General features: G+C 43.5%; 1 protein-coding gene across 2 annotated transcripts in view; it reads right to left on the bottom strand.

The window, feature by feature from the left end:
• rttn (rotatin) overlaps positions 1-19,982 on the bottom strand; it is a 57,745-nt gene extending 37,763 nt beyond the window's left edge. The window contains exons 1-18 of one of the 2 annotated variants that reach the window (XM_042298975.1): positions 19,796-19,982; positions 19,279-19,466; positions 18,819-19,014; positions 18,113-18,199; positions 13,810-13,900; positions 13,558-13,672; positions 9,275-9,425; positions 8,599-8,773; positions 8,313-8,506; positions 8,095-8,210; positions 7,295-7,462; positions 7,000-7,212; positions 6,665-6,777; positions 6,393-6,519; positions 6,099-6,224; positions 5,709-5,825; positions 5,034-5,173; positions 2,049-2,220 (exon numbers count right to left, since the gene is read on the bottom strand). In XM_042298975.1, the coding sequence (XP_042154909.1) occupies positions 2,049-2,220; positions 5,034-5,173; positions 5,709-5,825; positions 6,099-6,224; positions 6,393-6,519; positions 6,665-6,777; positions 7,000-7,212; positions 7,295-7,462; positions 8,095-8,210; positions 8,313-8,506; positions 8,599-8,773; positions 9,275-9,425; positions 13,558-13,672; positions 13,810-13,900; positions 18,113-18,199; positions 18,819-19,014; positions 19,279-19,466; positions 19,796-19,826 (2,520 nt within the window). In that variant the 5' untranslated portion in view covers positions 19,827-19,982. The remainder of the gene's footprint in view (positions 1-2,048; positions 2,221-5,033; positions 5,174-5,708; positions 5,826-6,098; positions 6,225-6,392; positions 6,520-6,664; positions 6,778-6,999; positions 7,213-7,294; positions 7,463-8,094; positions 8,211-8,312; positions 8,507-8,598; positions 8,774-9,274; positions 9,426-13,557; positions 13,673-13,809; positions 13,901-18,112; positions 18,200-18,818; positions 19,015-19,278; positions 19,467-19,795) is intronic. The other variant, XM_042298976.1, reaches the window with a different exon arrangement.
• Positions 19,983-21,500: the final 1,518 nt, after the last annotated feature.

Here is a 21,500-nt window from a genome sequence, read left to right as displayed (position 1 = left end):
GGCTGGGGTCAGCGGACATTCTTGGAGAGAGACCAGCCTAGCGAATCTTCGCCACACAACAACACTCACTCATCATCACAAATTGTAAACTAGCTACAGTATATGCATAGTCTATGCAGTCACTTCACCCCTACCTACATGTACAAATTACCTCAACTAGCCTGTACCCCCCCCGCACACTGACTCAGTACCAGTATCCCCTGTATATAGCCTCGTTATTGTAATGTGTTACTTTATATAGCAAATATTTTAAACCTATTTCTTGAACTGCATTGTTGGTTAAGGGCTTGTATGTAAGCATTTCACAGTACTGTCTACACCTGTTGTATTCGGCCCATGTGACAAATAACATTTGATTTGATTTATATATACACAATAGTATGTGGACACCCCTTCAAATGAGTAGATTCTGCTATTTCAGCTACACCGGTTGCTGACAGGTGTATACAATCGAGCACACAGCCATGCAATCTCCATAAACAAAAACATTGGCAGTAGAATGGCCTTACTGAAGAGCTCAGTGACTTTCAACGTGGCACCGTCATAGGATGCCACCTTTCCATGAAGTCAGTTTGTCAAATTTCTGCCCTGCTAGAGTTGCCCCGGTCAACTGTAAGTACTGTTATTATAAAGTGGAAACGTCTAGGAGCAGCAATGGCTCAGCTGCGAAGTGGTAGGCCACACAAGCTCACAGAACGGAACCGCATAGCGCGTAAAAATAGTCTGTCCTCAGTCGCAACACTCACTACCGAGGTCCAAATGGCCTCTGGAAGAACTGTTCGCTGGGCACTTCATGAAATGGGTTTCCATGGCAGAGCAGCCACACACAAGCCTAAGATGACCATGCGTAATACCATGCGTCGGCTGGAGCGGCCGCCATTGGACTCCGGAGCAGTGGAAACGCATTCTCTGGAGAGATGAATCACACGTCACCATCTGGCAGTCCGATGGACGAATCTGGGTTTCGCGGATGCCAGGAGAACAACACCTGACCCAATGCATAGTGCCAACTGTAAAATTTGGTGGAGGAGGAATAATGGTCTGGGCTGTTTTTCATGGTTCGGCCTAGGTAACTTAGTTCCAGTGAAGAGAAATCTTAATGCTACCGCATGCAATAACATTCTAGACGATTCTGTGCTTCCAACTTTGTGGCAACAGTTTGGGGAAGGCCCTTTCCTGTTTCAGCATGACAATACCCCTATGCACAAAGCGAGGTCCATACAGAAATTGTTTGTCGAGATCGGTATGGAAGAAGTTGACTGGCCTGCACAGAGCCCTGACCTCAACCCCAGCAAACACCTTTGGGATGAATGGGAATGCCGACTGCGAGCCAGGCCTAATCACCCAACATCAGTACCCGACCTCACTAATGCTCGTGGCTGAATGGAAGCAAGTCCCCGCAGCAACGTTCCAACATCTAGTGGAGGCTGTTATAACAGCAAAGGGGGAACTAACTCCATATTAATGCCCATGATTTCGGAATGAGATGTTCGACGAGCAGGTGTCCACATGCACTACATGACAAAAAGTAGTTGCAGTGCCGCCTAAAGACATTAAGGACATCGGAAAAGAGGGTGGGCTGTCAGCTGATCAATGATGTTGATTGATTTAAATCTGCTAGTTAGATTTATTTTATTGATTCAAATGTACCTCTTCATGTCTTTCTGCCTCTCTCTGCTGTGCATATCAGCCAACAAGACCAAAATACTGATGATATAGGCTAAATCAAGTGTCATCAAGTGTTAATCAAATGTTATGCTGCTGTGGCAATAGTGTTGATATTTAAACTAGGTAGTGAATAATGGTGTGTGTGACCCCCTGTCTGCACAGGATCGTTTAGTGTGCGCACCACTACGTTGGCAAGACAACAACAAAAAAATACATGAAAGATGGCAGTTTAATGTGAGAGGCTGAGCGATGTTAAGATTTTGAAAGTCGTGTAGTATACACTCTGCATTAGGGTAAGGTCTGTCACATAACTATACATCTGTACCTACAACGGGATAAAGGCCAACGTTGTCTGTATGTCACTGCCCGTCTATCCATACCTTAAGGAAGGATCGGTCGCTGCTGTCCAGGTTGATGTCCAGTGCATTGTTGAGACAGAAGAGGGAGGGGAGAGAGGAGAGGACAGGACCCTCCAGGGTTGGTCTGACTGTAGTAGCCCCCTCTACACTGGTCAGGTGGGGAAGAAGGTGTTGGACTGCTGCAGCTCGGACCCTGCAATCACACCAAATACTCAGAGGTATGGGACTGTAGGTCATCAATCAATCAACCTATTAATCAATCGATATATCAGTGTTTTACCTGGGATTTTTTTTTGCAGCGGCAAACAAATTTCCTTCAATTCTACATATTTTGCCATGGGGCTGAGAAAAAAATTGCAGTTTCAAAAGCTAATTTCCTGTAATTCTATATATTTTGCCATGGGGTGGAGAGAACATTTGACAGTTTTAAAGCAAGTTTCTGCACTTCTACACAGTTTGCCAGGGGCTGGGAGAAAATGTGGAGTTTTAAAGCTAGTTTCCTGCTATTCTCCACATTTTCCCATGGCTTATGCTGTGTTCGTATGCCATCAAACATTTGAACAAAATCAGCAGTTGGCCGCTGCTAAATGCATAGAGGGGAAAATGTGATCAAGCATTCAAATAATCAATCTCTGTCTTTTCTCTCTCTGTTCTTTCTGGGTCTATGAATCAGTCAAAGATACAGGACTTTCATATACAACTAATACATCCTCCATACAACACTGAGGAGCTAACTGAGTACACACAGCACAATAAAGAGAGTAAATATACATATTCATACAAAAGCAGTATAGACAGACAGGGACTGTGTGGAGAAGATAGCTGTTATCCATAAACATTACAAAGAGCCCCCAGCCAGAGACAGAGTTGAGTCCATCAGCTTATAACAAGTGACAGGAGTAATATGCCCATCAACATCAACACACAGTGTTGGGAAACAGAATAGCTAAACACTGAGACAGTTGTCTGGTTTTACAACGCCCTCGAGAGTCAATGTCAAATTCAGTTGACACTTTCAAAAAGTAAAGACACACACTCAGACAAATTCGCCTTCTCCCTCACATGCACACGTGCACCAGAGTGAGTATGTGAGCGGAGCTGGACCGGAGCTAGGACCGGAGCTAAGCACAGCACACATTTGTAGGCTACTTGTGTGCTGCTATAGCCCCTTGCTTTAGTTACTGTCATGGAGTTCACTAAATATTTTCATAAAGAAACTGATAAAAACACACAGGTGCAAAATCAAGGTGACTTACAAAGATGAGGACCAAGAGAGAAGGTGGTGATGTCGTGTCCACAACTAAAGAATCATTGTGGAATCTAAAAAGACTCGTATCCCAAAAGCATGATGGAGTACTTACTACGCGCACGTAAAAAGAAAAGAACGAGGTGGATAGATAACTGAGTGTGTCATTGTAGCAAAGTATTCATAAACAAAACAATCTGCTCTTAAACGTTTCGTTCGTTTTTGTTATATTATCTATAGGCCATAATGGATTTTGGCACAATAGGCCTGGCATATTCCCACGTTCAAGGAGCTTTCCGCTTTGATTGGGTTATTTTGCCTACAAACCATTAGGCCTACCTATAGAAAAATAAAACAACTCTGCATCTCTGCCCAGCTTGGCAAGAGGGGCCAAAAGGGTGTTTAACATTCCCAGTGGCTCTGTGAAGAAGATATTCCCCGCTGCTGGCCTGCACTCCAGGCATCATCGCCTGAGCCTGAAGCCATAGACTAGCCAAAACTCATGTTTCTCAAAATGAATTCAAAGGAACTAAGTCATTTTTCATTAAATTTGTATTTAATTCTAAGTAAGTCACAGCCTAAATGCACAATTTATAGACTATAATGATTTAATACAATGAAATGTTTAAATGCTGAGTGCTTTAAGTCCCTACCAGCCTATTGGCTCAAACTTGCAAATGCCTAACAATGCATTTCTTTGTAGGCTATAGCCATGAAATAACTGAAAGAACATAGACAAAATAATTTATATCCGTTGCTTCTTAGGCTCCCTGTCTGGCTCCTGACCTATTTAGAGTGTTGATATGCTGTTTAATATAACATGTAGCCTATTTGAAATGTGTGCTTCTTACATTCACCTTTTCATGTTTATTCAAATACTTTTCATTCAAATCATATGGTTTGGTTTCAATACTGGAAACCCTTATGGGTAAGTCCATGTCATCACAAAAATAGATGGGTTTTGGTTAAACTGTGATTTTAATGAACGGAGCGAATTTGGAGCGGCAGTCTTTCAGTGCAAAAGCACCGCTCCATGAGCGAGATTTCCAACCGCTCAAATACTCTGGCGTGCACACACACAGAGAGAGAAATCATCTAGGGTAAACTGTTGGAATCATAGAAATAGAATAATAATTCTAAATGTATTGGTGGAATACAACGGGCACTTGGAATGCAGTTTTGTTTGGCAAGACAAGGGAGGAGATGGTTGTGACAAAGTAGGAACCAAAGTGTTGGTAAGTGTTTTCCATGAGACCCTAATTAGATTGAAATAGGCACATTCCACAAACAATGCTGATGTGCTCCACCACTGGTACCGCCCTGTATTAGAGCAAAAGTTTGCTAGCACGATTTGCTACATCTCAGCGGAGTTAGTTAGCCAGCTAGCAATTAGCATTAGGGGCACAACAACTAACTAGTAAAATATGTAGATGCAAAGTGGAAAGCTGCGTCGTTCTTGTTTGAAAAAATTATTTGACTACATGCTGTTATTTGGTCAATGAACTCAAGCTCAAGGAACTGCATGCTTGAGTGACAGGGGGAGGGGCTTGGCATGTGTGGGGTTGGGAAACGGCCAAAAGAGGAGAGACAGAACTCTGTCAAGTCGAGAAATAAATCAAAAGTTGAAAACAATGGAAGTTACAGACGGCTAAATGCAAATTTCAATACTGCAATTTCGATTAAAATGGGATTAATCGTGCAGCCCTACCACACACAAACACAGAGAAACAGTCCCCTACTACACAGACACGCTCACTTACTCCGGCTCCTTAGTGAAGAGTAGTCGTAGCGCAGCTCTCAACTTGGCTGTGTTTGGAAACACGCCGTCTCTCACCTCGTTCGACACTTCACTTATCAGAAGAACACAGTTTCCCAGTGCATCCTCTGTGCCTGCGTAACTCTACACACACACACACACACACACACACACACACACACACACACTAAGATCTGGGAATTCCAGCTGAGCACAACAGTAAATAAATATGCATCACCGTGATTAGAGAATGTTTCATCTGGTTTCTACAGACGTGACAGGCTCAGAGACGAAAGGCTGCAAATTAAATCAAACTTGACGACCTTGTCAAGAGCTCATGCATATTCATGTTCAATTGTCTGGATTTCAGTTGCTTCAAACACCAACGTTTAATAAAAAGCTTGCTTTTTTTGGTAAAAACTGTTACAATATCACAGAATATGCAAATGAGCAGATAACTAAATATTGCTTGGCAGCAGCTCCATATGGGGCACTGTACTCAGACGGATGCAGACGTTTCACTTTGATTGTTATTTTCTGAAAAGGTGCAATCCCACTAGGCATTTTCCCTTCCAAAGTACTACATAAAAAGGTAAAAATTGTATTTCACTTCTTGAGCTCTCAATGTTTATAACCAATGTATGCCAAACATTGAGTGTGTGTGGTGTGTACACAGTACCTGTAATATGGGGATGACTGGGTAAAGTGCCTGGTTGAACCTGTCCCATGTTGATGCTGTCATCATTAATGGGCACTTCAGCAGGAAGAGCAGAATATCCTTGGCAGCAGAGTTTACCTATAGATCACACATCAACTCCTGAACCCACAGCAAGCAGTATAACAATACATCTTTTTCACAAGCCACCCAACTGTTTGTTGTCCATTTATCCTTCATTTAGCCATTGAGAATAAATTGTGTTTTGCAATAATGACCTTTTAAAAAAAGTGGTTCAGTGCTGTATGTCTAGAGCAACATCTACACATTGTCAACATTTTATATGACCTTAGACAAACCCTTGAGAAGCAGATTGATTTGTCACTAAACAACACATGCGTGTGCACACACTACCTTCCCAATTGGGTCCTGGAGTCCAAATGCGCTGATCTGGTAGAGGACTTTGGGGTGAAGGAGGAAATGAACCCCACTGCAGACTGACGACACGGGCTTGACCACATTCTGAACCCCCAGACACTCCTAAGGGGTCAAAAGTGAACAACATGCTTACCAGATGACCTCGCATGAAGAGGTGAGAGGTCAGAAGCATTAGCAATGTTATGATATCGTTGTCCTACCAAACATCTGTTAAGTGCCAGCATTACCATATTACCGATCGTATTGAATAGATCAATGGGTTGACCTAACCTTGACTACATTGAGGGTGCAGGTGTAGGTCTCAGTCTTCACAGGGAGGAGGGGATGGGTCAGAAGCTTCAGTAGAACCCTCTGGCTCTCTGTCTGGAGCAGCGGACTGGCCTGCTCAAACTTCCACCTGATGATACAACCACAAATAGGACAATGTGTTAATGAATCAATGAATCCATTCATCAAATGAGTTATGAGCAGTATTGATCTTACAGAAAGGGGACTTCTCAATCTACCATAAATAGAGGTAGTAGTGGTAATAGATATCTTACAAGTAGGAGCAGATGTGGATGCACTCCTTGACAATAGGTAGGTGTTGGTGGTATGGAAGGCCATCTATGGCCTGGTCTGCCAGCTCCAGTAATTCAAGCCAGTTCTTATCTCCCTGTAGAGGAATAGAAACAAACTCCTTAACATTGTACTCAGGTACAACAGTAAAACATGTAAGCACAGTCTTTTTTGTAATATCTACATTATCTTCCAGCAAAAACACCCATATCTTACTCCTCTTCGAGGAGGATCCTCTCATGGTTTTTGGTTGCACCTGGTATTACATTGGTTGAGCACCTACTACTCCTTTCCAAACGAGCCTCCTCTATCTCAGTACCTGTTGCTGCGTCTCCTTAAGAAACATGCAGGTGGACTCCATCCAGAGAGCAGCACGGCTGGTCCTCCTGTAGAGGTCATGGCCTTCAGGGTTCACCTGCTCCAGGTAGGCCACCGCAGCCTCCGCCATGCTGGGATAGGCCAAGCTGAAGGGCCGGTCCAGACACAGAGACAAGAGGACTGCCACAGCACTCTCCGGGAGATGACCACTGGCCTGGAGAGGAGAAACGTATCTGTTTGGTTAGGGTTAGTCATGCAGCTCAAAAAGTACTGTGGCAAAAAAATAACAAAGACACCTTCTCCAGGGGCAGGATGGTCTGCAGCAGTCTGATGGTGAAGACGGCTGTAGCTACGTAGGCCAGTCTGTGCTGGACCATTGAACTCTCAGGACAGTCTGAGGAACAGCTCTCATGATAGGTCATGATGTCACCCAGTGTCTCCATGGTAATCTTCAGCTTCTCCCTCTGAAAACAACACAAACCATAATCAATCAATCAATCATGAACCCTTTCCCTGTAAAACACAAGCCAAGAACAGCACAGACACCAGCAGAGGGCAGCAGAAACCCAGGCCAGACTAAAAAGTCTTTGGGGAGCCCTGAAGAAGCCTGGCAGTGACACAGCAAGCTAGTCTCCAGCTAAAGATGACAAAACAGCATGGACCCTGGGCTGCTCGGGGGTCCTATTAAACAGCTGGGGGAGAGGAGGACAAGAGAGGGCCTTGGCTTGACAAGAGTGTACATCTCCTTACAGAGATACAGGCACTCTTAACAGGATACAAATAACAAATGACTCTACATGGTCAAATCTGTATGAGTGAATGTTGTGACCCCAAGAACAGTACAGGATTCTAACTATTTACTGTTCAGTGACCTCCAGCACACACACTGCAGAGGAAAAATCTGAAAAGTGTCACTTTTCATGTATGTTGCAGAACGACATCATGTTCATTATACACTCACTGTGGAAAATGTGTAATATTTGTACATTTGTGCTCTGCTTATCTTCACTGTGAGGCTGCTAGCTAATGTCTGCTAGCTAGTGTCAGTGGATCAGTAAATATTCAGATATTAATACTGAGGGGTGTTGTGACTTGCCAGCTCCATCCCCACCAGGCTGGTGTCGTCCCAGACCAGATCACACACACCGTCTCTCAGCAGGACCACCGCCTCACACAGCAGCTCACACACACCCCGGAACACACGCACGCCGTCTGGGGGAGATAACATTTTTGTTCATTAATAATGTTGGCTGAAAAACCTTCACATAGTCAGAGAGAGAGAACACACAGGCAAAAACAATCTCTCACTCCTACCTGTCCTGAGCAGTGGTATGGCATGCTCCATGGTGGCCACAGTAAACTGGGCCAGGCTGAGCTGCTGGAGCTGCAGCACGAGGACGTCCTCCACCCCCAGATCAGGCAGCTCTAGTTGGGCTGCGTCTGCAGGCGAGGGGGCGGTCTGCCTGGAGGCCTGAGCTGCAGCTCCACCTCTCTGAGAACTACTGCTGCTGAGAGGCAAGCGGTAAAAAAAATTTGTCAATTAGAAATGTCCGGACTGACTGTAAAAATAACACCGACAACCACACCAACAGACACACACCTGTTGGAGGCAGCATCCCCATCTTGGCCGTCCCCTCTGGGTCTTTGGCCGTTACGCCCCACCACAGAGGGCCGAGGAAAGCACTCTCCTCCTGGGGACGAGGCCAGGGAGCGCTGGCCCCCCCCCCCGTGCACCTCCTGGGAGTAAGACAGTGACGAGTTCTGTGACACTGGGTCTACAGAGGAGAAGGCAAGATGGAGGGAAAGAGAAAAGAATCATCATCATCATTAGTTGCCTAGAATTTGCCTTTGCTGCATAACAATAATAATAAAGACACCGGAGTAGAAAACCTCTACTCTTAGATAAGTGCCATGGGATCCGTAGGAAAGGATGAGGTCTGACTCTGATCAAAGAGAATTAGACTACAAATAGGACCTGGCGCAATGAAGTTAGATAAGAAAAATAACAAGAGAGTTCTTCATAAGTGAGATGCACTCTGATCTGAGAGTTACTCAGACACATGGGACCCAGCAGGCCACAATGTCTGAGCAGAAATTAATTTTAGCTGCCAAGTGATAATTGGTATGTCAACTGAATCACACACTAAATCTGTGCCAAGTCGTGAAAGTAAATCCGCATAGGCGTAATAACTATAAAGCTATCTCGGCGTTGAAAATTATATTCTTAAATCTTTTTCAGATTAAATAAAAATGTAATAATCCAGATGTAATCCAACCTTCCTTTGCGGAGTAGAAGCTGGGGTCTCTGTGGAAACGAAGTCTCTTCCTCAGCCCCACACACAGCTGCTGTAGACAGGCCACTGCCTGCAGTCTCAGGTAGCCTGCCTCACTCTCACCTGGAGTCAGCCTCAGGATGGACAGGAGGTTCTGGAACACGGGAAAAAAATCAGAGAATAAGGATCAAACTTATGGTATATGGTCAAACTTACATTAAAACAGAGTACCTAAGACGGAGTAGGATAAATTTCACCCACTAGGAGTCCGCAAAGGTAATTGCAGGGGGTCCGCAAAAATATACACTGCATTCGGAAAGTATTCAGACCCCTTGACTTTCTCCACATTTTTTTGCTTTACAGCCTTATTCTAAAATGTATTAAATATGTGTACTCCACCTCAAACTACACACAATATCTCATAATGACAAAGCAAAAACAGGTTCTTTGAATTTTTTTATTTTATTTTTTAAATATTACATTTACATAAGTATTCAGACCCTTTACTCAGTACTTTGTTGCACATTTGGCAGCAATTACAGCCTCAAGTCCTCTTGGGTATGACTTAGAATATGTGGACAAATACAAATAGCTAGGTGTCTAATTAGACTGTAAACTCTCCTTCCAGACTCTCATTAAACATCTCCAATCCAAAATTAAATCTAGAATGGCTTCCTATTTCGCAACAAAGCATCCTTCACTCATGCTGCCATATATACCCTCGTAAAACGGACTATCCTACCGATCCTTGACTTTGGCGATGTCATTTACAAAATAGCCTCCAACACTCTAATCAGCAAATTGGATGTAGTCCATCACAGTGCCATCCGTTTTGTCACCAGAGCCCAATATACTACCCACCACTGCGACCTGTATGCTCTCGTTAGCTGGCCCTTGCTTCATATTCGTCGCCAAACCCACTGGCTCCAGGTCATCTATATAAGTCTTTGTTAGGTAAAGCCCCGCCTTATCTCAGCTCACTGGTCACCATAGCAGCACCCACCCGTAGCATGCACTCCAGCAGGTATTTCGCTGGTCACCCCCAAAGCCAACTCCTCGTTTGGCCGCCTTTCCTTCCAGTTCTCTGCTGCCAATGACTGGAACGAATTGCAAAAATCAAAAGCTGGACATCTATCACTCCAGTGTTTAATTGCTAAATTGTCATTATTTCGCCACTATGTCCTATTTATAGCCTTACCTCCCTAATCTTAATACATTTGCACACACAGTATATAGATTTTTCTATTGTGTTATTGACTGTACGTTTGTTTATCCCATGTGTAACTGTGTTGTTTGTGTCGCACTGCTTTGCTCTACCTTGGCCAGGTCGGAGTTGTAAATGAGAACTTGTTCTCAACTGGCCTCCCTGGTTAAATAAAGGTGAAATAAAAAAAATACAAATTAAATGACGCTACAACCTTGCCACACCTATACTTGGGGAGTTTCTTCCATTCTTCTCTGCAGATCCTTTCAAGCTCTGTCAGTTTGGATGGGGAGCGTCACTACACAGCTATTGTCAGTTCTCTCCAGATATGTTCGATAGGGTTTAAGTCCGGGCTCCGGTTTGGCCACTCAAGAACATTCAGAGAATTGTCCTGAAGCCACTCCTGCGTTGTCTTGGCTGTGTGCTTAGGGTCGTTGTCCTGTTAGAAGATGAACCTTCTCCCCAGTCTGGGGTCCTGAGCACTCAAGCAAGTTTTCATTAAGGATCTCTGTACTTTGCTCTGTTCATCTTTCCCTCGATCCTGACTAGTCTCCCAATCCCTGCCGCTGAAAAACATCCCCACAGCATGATGCTGCCTCAACCATGTTTCACTGTAGGGATGGTGGCAGGTTTACTCCAGACGTAAGGACTTGCATTCAGGCCAAAATGTTCAAACTGGGTTTCATCAGACCAGAGAATCTTGTTTCTCATGGTCTGAGAGTCTTTAGGTGGCTTTTGTCCTTCTGGAAGGTTCTCCCATCTCCAGAGGACCTCTGGAGCTCTGTCAGAGTGACCATCAGGTTCTTGGTCACCTCCCTGACCAAGGCCCTTGTCCCCCGATTGGATCACTAAACTGAGCAAACCTCTTCCATTTAAGAATGAGGAGGCCACTGTGCTCTTGGGGACCTTCAATGCTGAAAATAGATTTTTTTGCACACTTCCCCAGATCTGTGCCGTAACACAATCCTGTCTCAGAGCTCTACGGACAATTCCTTCGACCTCATGGCTTGGTTTTTGCTCAGACAACGCACTGTCAACTGTTGGCCCTTATATAGACAGGTGTGTGCCTTTATAAATCATGTTCAATCCATGTCATTTTCCACAGGTGGACGCCAATCAAATTGTAGAAACATCTCAAGGATGATCAATGGAAACAAGATGCACCTGAGCTAAATTTCTCATCTCATAGCAAAGGGTCTGAATATTTATGTAAATAAAGCATCTGCTTTTCAATTTTAATAAATTTGCAAAAATGTCTAAAAATCTGATTTTGCTATGTCATTATGAGGTATTGTGTATAAATTGATGAGGAATATTTTTAATTTAATCCGTTTTAGAATAAGGCTAACAAAAAGTTTGAAAAGGGAAGGGGTCTGAATACACTTACACACACACACACACACACAGTACCAGTCAAAAGTGTGGACACACCTACTCAGTAAAGACATCAAAACTATGAAATAACACATATGGAATCATGTAGTAACCAAAAAGTGTCAAATCAAAATATATTTTAGATTATTCAAAGTAGCCACCCTTTGCCTTGATTACAGTTTTGTACACTCTTGACATTCTCTCAACCAGCTTCACCTGGAATGCTTTTCCAACAGTCTTGAAGGAGTTCCCACATATGCTGAGCACTTGTTGGCTGCTTTTCCTTCACTCTGTGGTCCAACTCATACCAAACCATCGCAAATGAGTTGAGGTCAGATGATTGTGGAGGCCAGTTCATCTGATGCAGCACTCCATTACTCTCCTTCTTGGTCAAATAGCCCTTGCAGTCTGGAGGTGTGGTGGGTCATTGACCTATAGAAAAACTGATTATAGTTCCACTAAGCGCAAACCAGATGGGATGGTGTATCGCTGCAGAATACTGTGGTAGCCATGCTGGTTAAGTGTGCCTTGATTTCTAAATCAAATCAAGCACCCCCACATCATCACACCTCCTCCTCCATGCTTCACAGTGGGAACCACACATGCAGAGTTAATTTGTTCATCTACTCTCCGTCTCACTAATGCCCTACGGTTGGAACCAAAAATCTCAAATTTGAACTCATCAGACCAAAGGACAGATTTCCACCTGTCTAATGTCCATTGCTCGTCTTTCTTGGCCCAAGCAAGTCTCTTATTATTATTGGTGTCCTTTAGTAGTGGTTTCTTTGCATCAATTTCAGTCTCCTCTGAACAGTTGATGCTGAGATGTGTCTGTTACTTGAACTGTGTGAAGCATTTATTTGGGCTGCAATTAGGTGGTGAAGGTAGGAAACAACACCTCCATTTCGCTGATCCTCAACACTGGGGCCCCAGAAGGGTGCATGCTCAGTCATCTCCTGTACTCCCTGTTCATCCACAACTGCGTGGCCACGCACGCCTCCAACTCAAATCATCAAGTTTGCAGATGACACAACAGTAGTAGAATTGTAGTAGAATTAACAGTAGTAGAATTACCAACAATGACGAGACAGCCTACAAGGAGGAGGTGAGGGCTCTGGGAGTGTGGTGCCAGGAAAATATTTATATTTTTTCAATTCTGGCAGCTCTAAAACTAAAAATAATAACAAAGGTGCTGGAGAAAACAGTGGCGCTGTGTCCCCTTATGCGGATTTCAGCTTTAAGTCAGGTTTAAGGCATGTAAGTTAGGGTTAGGATGCGTTCAGATGCTCTCCGTCAATGACAATATACGACAGAACAGCAATGACAAACAGTCCAGTTTATAACCATTCATGAAAGAGTGATTGTACCGATTGAACACTTCCAGCTCAGAAAGGCCAGCTCAGAAAGGCCCAGAAACAATAGGCTGATATACAGTAGGAGCTGTAAATAACACAACAGTAAATAAAAGACAACCTAGAATTCAGTTATTGGAGTTGGCATATGTCTCCTGTTCAGATTCACTGCCTTCTGTTGTTAGCTAATGATGTCATGGCTCTAAATCCATCTAGTAGCTCCTATCGACCCTGTGGAGGCCCAGGCCACGGGTGGTGGCTGGTCATCTATTTGGCACTATTTGGCCATACTGGAAAAGAACAGGATAACTGAGTGTTCTTTCTTACCACAAATGATAACGTATAAAGTATCTTGCCTGCACGATACTGGGACGCTGGAGAAATATCTCAGCCGGGAAGTCCTGCATGATGACGTCACGTAGGAGCTCACAAGTGGTCCTCACCAAGTTGTGGTTGTTACTCCTTAGAGAACTGGTAAAACAAAACAAAAATAGATAACGTAGCTCATTCCAATTACATAAACATAGTTAAACAACTATATTTAAAAATCACATTAACACTCTGAAGAGAGCGAAATCTCTGCTCAACAAAGTTCTGATGAGACCAACCTCTCATTGGATGACAATATGTGTTGGTCTGTTGTGGTCAAAGCCAACCAGGGAAATGTAGAAAACTTCAGACATCCAACGGAGTTATTCACTGCAAATAGACATCAGAAATTGGCTAATTTTATTTCACCTTTATTTAACCAGGTAGGCCAGTTGAGAACATGTTCTCATTTACAACTGCAAACCGGCCAAGATAAAGCAAAGGACTGCGACAAAAACAATAGCACAGATTTCCACGTAAGCAAATGTACAGCCAATAACACAATAGAAACATCTATGTACAGTGTGTGCAAATGTAGAAGAGTAGGGAGGTAAGGCAATAAACAGGCCATAAAGGCTAAATAATTACAATTTCCAACACTGAAGTGATAGATGTGTAGATGATGATGTGCAAGTAGAGATACTGGGGTGCAAAAGAACAAGAGGATAAGTAACAATATGGGGATGAGGTAGTTGGGTGTGCTATTTACAGATTGGCTGTGTACAGGTACAGCGATCAGGAAGCTGCTCTGACAACTGATGCTTAAAGTTAGAGGCAGAGGTATAAGACTCCAGCTTCAGTGATTTTTGCAATTCGTTCCAGTCATTGGCAGCAGAGAACTGGAAGGGAAGGCGGCCAAGGGAAGTGTTGGCTTTGGGGAGGACCAGTGAAATATACCTGCTGGAGCGCGCGCTACGGGTGGGTGTTGCTATGGTGACCAGTGAGCTGAGATAAGGCGGGGCTTTACCTAGCAAAGACTTAAAGATGACCTGGAGCCAGCCAACAAGAGCATACAGGTCGCAGTGGTGGGTAGTATATGGGGCTTTGGTGACAAAACAGACGGCACTGTGATAGACTACATCTAGTTTGCTGAGTAGAGTGTTGGGAGCTATTTTGTAAATGACATCGCTGAAGTCAAGGATCGATAGGATAGTCAGTTTTACGAGGATATGTTTGGCAGCATGAGTGAATGAGGCTTTGTTGCGAAATAGGATGCCGATTCTAGATTTCGTTTTGGATTGGAGATACTTTATGTAAGTCTGGAAGGAGAGTTTACAGTCTAACCAGACAACTAGGTATTTGTAGTTGTCCACATATTCTAAGTCAGAACCGTCCAGAGTAGTGATGCTAGTCGGGCGGGCCGGAAGCAATCGGTTGAAGAGCACGCGCTTAGTTTTACTAGTATTTTAAAGCAGTTGGAGGCCACGGAAGGAGTGTTGTATGGCACTGAAGGTCGTTTGGAGGTTTGATAGCACAGTGTCCAAAGAAGGGCCAGATGTATACAGAATGGTGTCGTCTGCGTAGAGGTGGATCAGAGAATCACCAGCAGCAAGAGAGACACCACTGAAATATACAGAGAAAAGAGTCGGCCTGAGAATTGGACCCTGTGGCACCCCCATAGACTGCCAGAGGTCCAGACAACAGGCCCTCCGATTTGACACACTGAACTCTATCCGAAAAGAAGTTGGTGAACCAGGTGAGGCAGTCATTTGAGAAGCCAAGGCTACTTAGTCTGCCGATAAGAATGCGTTGATTGACAGAGTCAAAAGCCTTGGCCAGGTCGATGGAGAGGGCTGCACAGTACCGTCTTTTAATGATGGCGGTTATGATATCGTTTAGGACCTTGAGTGTGGCTGAGGTGCACCCATTACCAGCTCAGTAACCAGATTGCATAGTGGAGAAGGTACGGTGGGATTCGAAATGATCTGTTTGTTAACTTGGCTTTTGAAGATTTTAGAAAGGCAGGGCAGGATGGATACAGGTCTATAAGAGTTAGGGTCGAAAGTGTCTCCCCCTTTGAAGAGGGGGATGACCACGGCAGCTTTCCAATCTTTGGAGATCTCAGACGATACGAAAGAGAGGTTGAACAGGCTCGTAATAGGGGTTGCAACATTTTCAGCAGATCATTTTAGAGAGGGTCCTGATTGTGTATCACAGCTAATTTGTAGAAATCCAGATTTTGCAGCTCTTTCAGAAGATTAGTTATCTGGATTTGGGTGAAGGAGAAGCAGAGGGGGGCATGGGCAAGTTACTGCAGGGGGAGCTGAGCTGTTGGCCAGGGTAGGGGTAGCCAGGTAAAAAACATGGCCAGCTGTAGAAAAATGCTTGTTGAAATCATTGATTATCGTAGATTTATTGATGGTGACAGTATTACCTCGCCTCAGTGCAGTGGGCAGCTGGGAGGTGCTCTTATTCTCCAAGGTCTTTACAGTGTCCCAAAACTTTTTGGAATTAGTGCTACAGGATGCAAAATTCTGTTTGAAAAAGCTAGCCTTTGCTTTCCTAACTGACTGAGTATATTGGTTCCTGACATCCCTGAGAAGTTGCATATCACGGGGGCTATTCGATGCTAATGCAGAACGCCACAGGGTGTTTTTGTGCTGGTCAAGGGCAGACAGGTCTGGAGGTAACCAAGGGCTATATCTGTTCTAAGTTCTACATTTTTTGAATAGGGCTTATTTAAGATGGTGAGTAAAGCACTTTTATAGAGAAACCAGGCATCCTCCACTGACGGGATGAGGTCAATATCCTTCCAGGATACCCGGGCCAGGTCGATTAGAAAGGCCTGCTCGGTGAAGTGTTTTAAGGAGCATTTGACAGTGATGAGGGATGGTCGTTTGACCGTGGACCCATTACGCACGCAGGCAATGAGGCAATGATCGCTGAGATCCTGGTTGAAGACAGTAGAAGTGTATTTAGAGGGCAAGTTGGTCAGGATGATATCTAAAAGGGTGCCCATGGTTACAGATTTAGGGTTGTACCTGGTGGGTTACTTGATCATTTGTGTGAGATTGAGGGCATCTAGTTTAGATTGTAGGACGGTCGGCGTGCTTAGAATGTCCCAGTTTAGGTCACTTAACAGTACGAACTCTGAAGATAGATGGGGGGCGATCACTTCACATATGGTGTCCAGGGCACAGCTGGGGGCTGAAGTGGGTCAATAACAAGCGACAACGGTGAGAGACTTGTTTCTGGAAAGGTAGATTTTTAAAAGTAGAAGTTCGAGTTGTTTGGCACAGACCTGGATAGTATGACAGAACTCTGCAGGCTAACTCCGCCCCCTTTGGCAGTTCTATCTTGTTCGGAAAATGTTATAGTTTGGGATGGAAATGTCAGGACTTTTGGTGGCCTTCCTAAGCCAGAGTGGCAGAGTGTGCTAAAGCAGTGAATAAAACAAACTTAGGGAGGCTTCTAAAGTTAACATGCATAAAACCAAGGCTTTTACAGTTACAGAAGTCAACAAATGAGAGCGCCTGTGGAATGGGAGTGGAGCTAGGCACTGCAGGAGTTAACCTCTACATCACCAGAGGAACAGAGGAGGAGTAGGATAAGGGTACGGCTAAAGGCTATAAGAACTGGTCGTCTAGTGCGTTTGGAACAGAGTAAAAGGAGCAGGTTTCTGGGCGCGGAAGAATAGATTCAAGGTATAATGTACAGACAAGGGTATGGTAGGATGTGAGTACAGTGGAGGTAAACCTAGGCACTGAGTGACGATGAGAGGTTTTGTCTCTAGAGGCACCATTTAAGCCAGGTGAGGTCACTGCATGTGTGTGGTGGGGTGGAACAAAAGGGCTAGCTAAGGCATATTGAGCAGGGCTGGAGGCTCAAAACAGCAATAGACAAGGCATATTGACATTAGGGAGAGGCATGTGTAGCCGAGTGATCAGAGTCCAGTGAGTACAGGGCTTTACGCTGACATTTTTTTGCAAGGAGTTCATGAATAAATTATTTTTGGAGTGCAATCAGGCACAATGTACCCTGAAATATGAGTCACTTAGGCGAGACAAATTATCAGCTGCCCCTTTAAGGGTGTGAGGTTGCCATGGTAACAGTGGAGAATCTCAGATGTCTCATGGACAGCAGTTGCATCAAAGCCAAACTTACATTGAAAAAAAACCTAGCGTGTGAACAAAACTATGTAAATCGCTAAGAAACATGAGGGCAAAGGGAAACTTTAGTAGACGTTCTGGTAAATCAGACCAATTTATATGCCTGTGCGCTTGTTAAAAACGTATCACAGTGTACACAGCCCCCTAGCTTGTGGCGTAGAGAGATGACAGAGCCTGCCTACGAAACACTTACTCTGATATGACCTCTGACATCACGCTCAAAACTCTTTGTTTGATATTATTTTTGTAAGACCCGTACTTATGCATTCTGTGCCGTCAATGATTTCCATATGAGAATCAGACCCACCAACAAAAAAAATGTTTTTATTCAGATCTACACGATTCACATGGATGGCCTATTTTGAGATTAAAAGGGCGAATAGCTCCGAAAAGTGATGAGTTTGCATAACTGTATTTGGATGAAGTAAAATACCTGCTATCCTCTGTGGTGGAACATCAATGTGACTCGGCCTCTTTGTCTGGAAATAGCCCACCGCTGGAGAGTCCTCTTCTAGGGGAACTACAACAGCAGCATAATATCAGCATAAAACCATCATTTAAAAACAATGCATATAATATTCTATCCATAGAAATAGAATGAATAGAACGGGCTTGGAAGCTCTAACCCTAGCAATTTCACTGGTAAACTCAAGGGTGCACTCGCAATTCGATAATTTCCATGGTAATTTGGAATGTTCTATTAACTGATGCGGGATTGCCATGGTAATGTAGAATGTTCATTCAAATTATGCTAACTGATGTGCCTCATGCAATGGAATGTATTTTTTGGGATGTCAGTTGAGTTGACGCTAACAAATCACAGCACAGATTAAACGGTACACTTCCTGCTGTTACTTCCAGGCATGGGTCTAGGGCGAAAAAAATACAGGTTAAAACAATGTAATGATTCCATGTGGCTGATTTAGAAACTAAACAAATGCATGGGACCAGTGGCATTGATAACCACTAGCGCCGTTGCTAACTAGCAACGCTGGCCCTATATTTGCAAAGTTATGAGATATTAGAATCGCGTTGTACACTCATAATGGCTGCCAGTCCACCCATTATGCAATCATTGACTTGAATGGGGACACCATTCTATTAATTCTAATTCTATAATTCCATCTCTTGATACATACCTGCAGTAGCGGTGTTCTGTAGCTGGTGTATATTAGAATAGATGGTTGGACAAGCAGGAAGCAGCTCCGGAAGCTGAAACAGCAGGTCGAAGATGCCGTCGATGATGGCCCGTAACGGTGGCTCTACGTTGGGGGAGAGTTGGGTGAGGAACTCCACTGCCCCGACATCTCTCAGCATCTGGGCTGCAGTAGGGTGCTATGAAGACAAAAAATACAGAATACATGTGTTCCTAAAGAGCACAGTTCATACAGACATGCAGTCCACAGGTATACGGTAAAAACATGTTAAATTGATTCAACATGACATTACTCTCCCTATATATGTTCTAATCATTTTTGTAAGATGCAAGAATGCTACAGGTTGCTTGTCAAAGGCTAATCAATCATAATAGCATCAGTATGTACTCTAGGTTAGCTAGTTGTCAGACTAGGTTGTGGTCATGTGGACCAGTTTTGGTACCTTGGACAGAGTACTGATCAGCTGCAGGACCTCCTCTTGCATTGGCACCTCGGGGAAGTTAAACCACTCCAGCAGGTAAACAAACAGCATCTTCTCCTGGACCAGGTCAGAGACAGAGAGGAGAGAGTGGTCTAGCTTACAGATGATGCTCTTCAATGCTCGGACTCTGATCTCTGCCAAGGAGTGACCTGTACAAAACAAGACCACGGTGAAGTAGTTAAATCGTGGAGTTGAGTTTACCGTTAGTCAGCTAAGCTAACTAGTGGTTAGCTAACCTTATCTAGCTAGGTATTTCCCTTCAATATAAAACTAAATGTAGTTAGCTAGATATTGGATGAATGTGCATTAGTAGCAACAACTACTGACTGCTGTAAGAGTTGTTAGCACTATCCAGCACTATCAAGAAGAATGACATCAAGGCATATTAGCTAACGTTAGTAGCTAAAAACAAAAATCACAGCGACACCACGGAGCAACTTTTGTAGCTAGTTGGGTACAGTAACGTTATTTGGCTTACCAATCTTCTTTATAAGCGGTGATAACTCCATGACCGATGGCTGCAACCCGTGTGTTTTGCAACAAAAATCAAACGTGACAAGAAATGGTAGCTATATATTTATTTTAGGTCGTTAAACGTCTGTCTACTAACGTTAACATCGTTGTACGTCTGCCCGGGGTTTGCTTTCAACGAGCGCGCCAACGTCACACACTTCCTGGTATGGAAACATGGGGTGCATTCAATGAACCAACTTGTATGAAATTTGTGTTTAGCAACATATGTTTTTTTGTTCTTCCTACATCGACTGGGCATTTATATATAGTTCAATCACGTTATTTGCATTTTGAGTATTAATTTAGACGTTTTGAAAAATTTAAATACCATGATTCTAACTATGACTTGAACATATCTGATAACCATGTGCTCTTTTTAGTTATCAACTTCACTTAAAATTGAAATCCATGCAAAAGGAAGAGAACTGATGCTGCTACTTCACTCTCTAACCAAGGACAGGTGCAAGAATTGAGGAGCAAACCGAAGTAAAGGTTAATGTCATTCAGCAACTCTTGGAGGATAGTGTAACCAACATGTTTCTGTCCTTTCTCATAATCTGCTACCTCTTTAACCAATCACATCATGCTGTTTTGTATTCCCGTGACTGGTCCCTGCTGAGTTTATAGAGGGCCAATCTGAAATGTATAATAAACCTTTAACATTTTTCCATCTATAATTTAAAATCTGATGAAGGCCAAGGACCGAAACGCGTTGTTTTTACTTTTAACAATAAAAGAAGCAGTTTTATCAAGTTAACTTCCACTGTCATCCAAGTTGCTTAAGGTGGCCCTAAGGGGCAAACCAGCTGAATGCCTTCTTCACAGCTTTGAAATCCAACCAGCTATCAAGAAAGGTACGTTTGAACAGCTCTCCTGTGCGTCTCAAGTCAAGGTCAATTCAATGGTGGCTTTACCATTAGGCAGAAGAGGCAATTGCCTCTGGCCTCACATCATCAAGGGGCCTCATGAGCTGGGCATAATTAAACAAAAATAATAATAATAATTTCTCTGCTTGAGGCCCCCCCCATGCTCCGCTCGAGGCATAATAAATACATAATAAAAAAATACAAAAACATCCAAATCTGTCTGTTTAAGCTTGAGATATCTTTTTTGTTGTTGTATTGGCTCCATTTAAATCCATCGCATCCGGTAATGTCGGCCTACCATGGGTTGCCGAGCTACAGCTGTGTTTGTTAGACCAGGAGAGTTCCCGAAAATTGGTATTTTACAAAAAGTCTGTAACGTCCGAGTAGTTTGGGCTACCACGCTAATATGACTCCTCTATAGAAAGATGAGACTCTCACGAACACAAGTGTCACGGGACTCGTCTGAAGGTAACCTGGTACCGGGCAGAAAAATTAATGGATGTAAAAGGTATATTCCACGGTAAAAAAAATATATATACATTTTCCAGAGCTTTCTTATATCCCTCAGATATAGGACAGACACTTCAAAACATACTTATTTTAGAGAAAAAAAATGGGACTGTTTTTCCATTTATGAATCTGTTATTCACTGTGTTTCTATGGGCTAAAAGCAGTAAATTCATTGTTTCATCCAATAATTGTTCTACCTACAGGGGTCCTAAATAAAATGGTTAAAGGATCTGAAAACAATTCCAGATGTTAGCTTAGTACAAACCGAGCCCCAGGCCCTTACACTCTAGGGGG

Source organism: Oncorhynchus tshawytscha, linkage group LG16 (genome assembly GCF_018296145.1).
Source record: "Oncorhynchus tshawytscha isolate Ot180627B linkage group LG16, Otsh_v2.0, whole genome shotgun sequence".
NCBI classification, from domain to species: Eukaryota; Metazoa; Chordata; class Actinopteri; order Salmoniformes; family Salmonidae; genus Oncorhynchus; species Oncorhynchus tshawytscha.
This window is presented reverse-complemented; position numbering and strand designations above follow the sequence as displayed.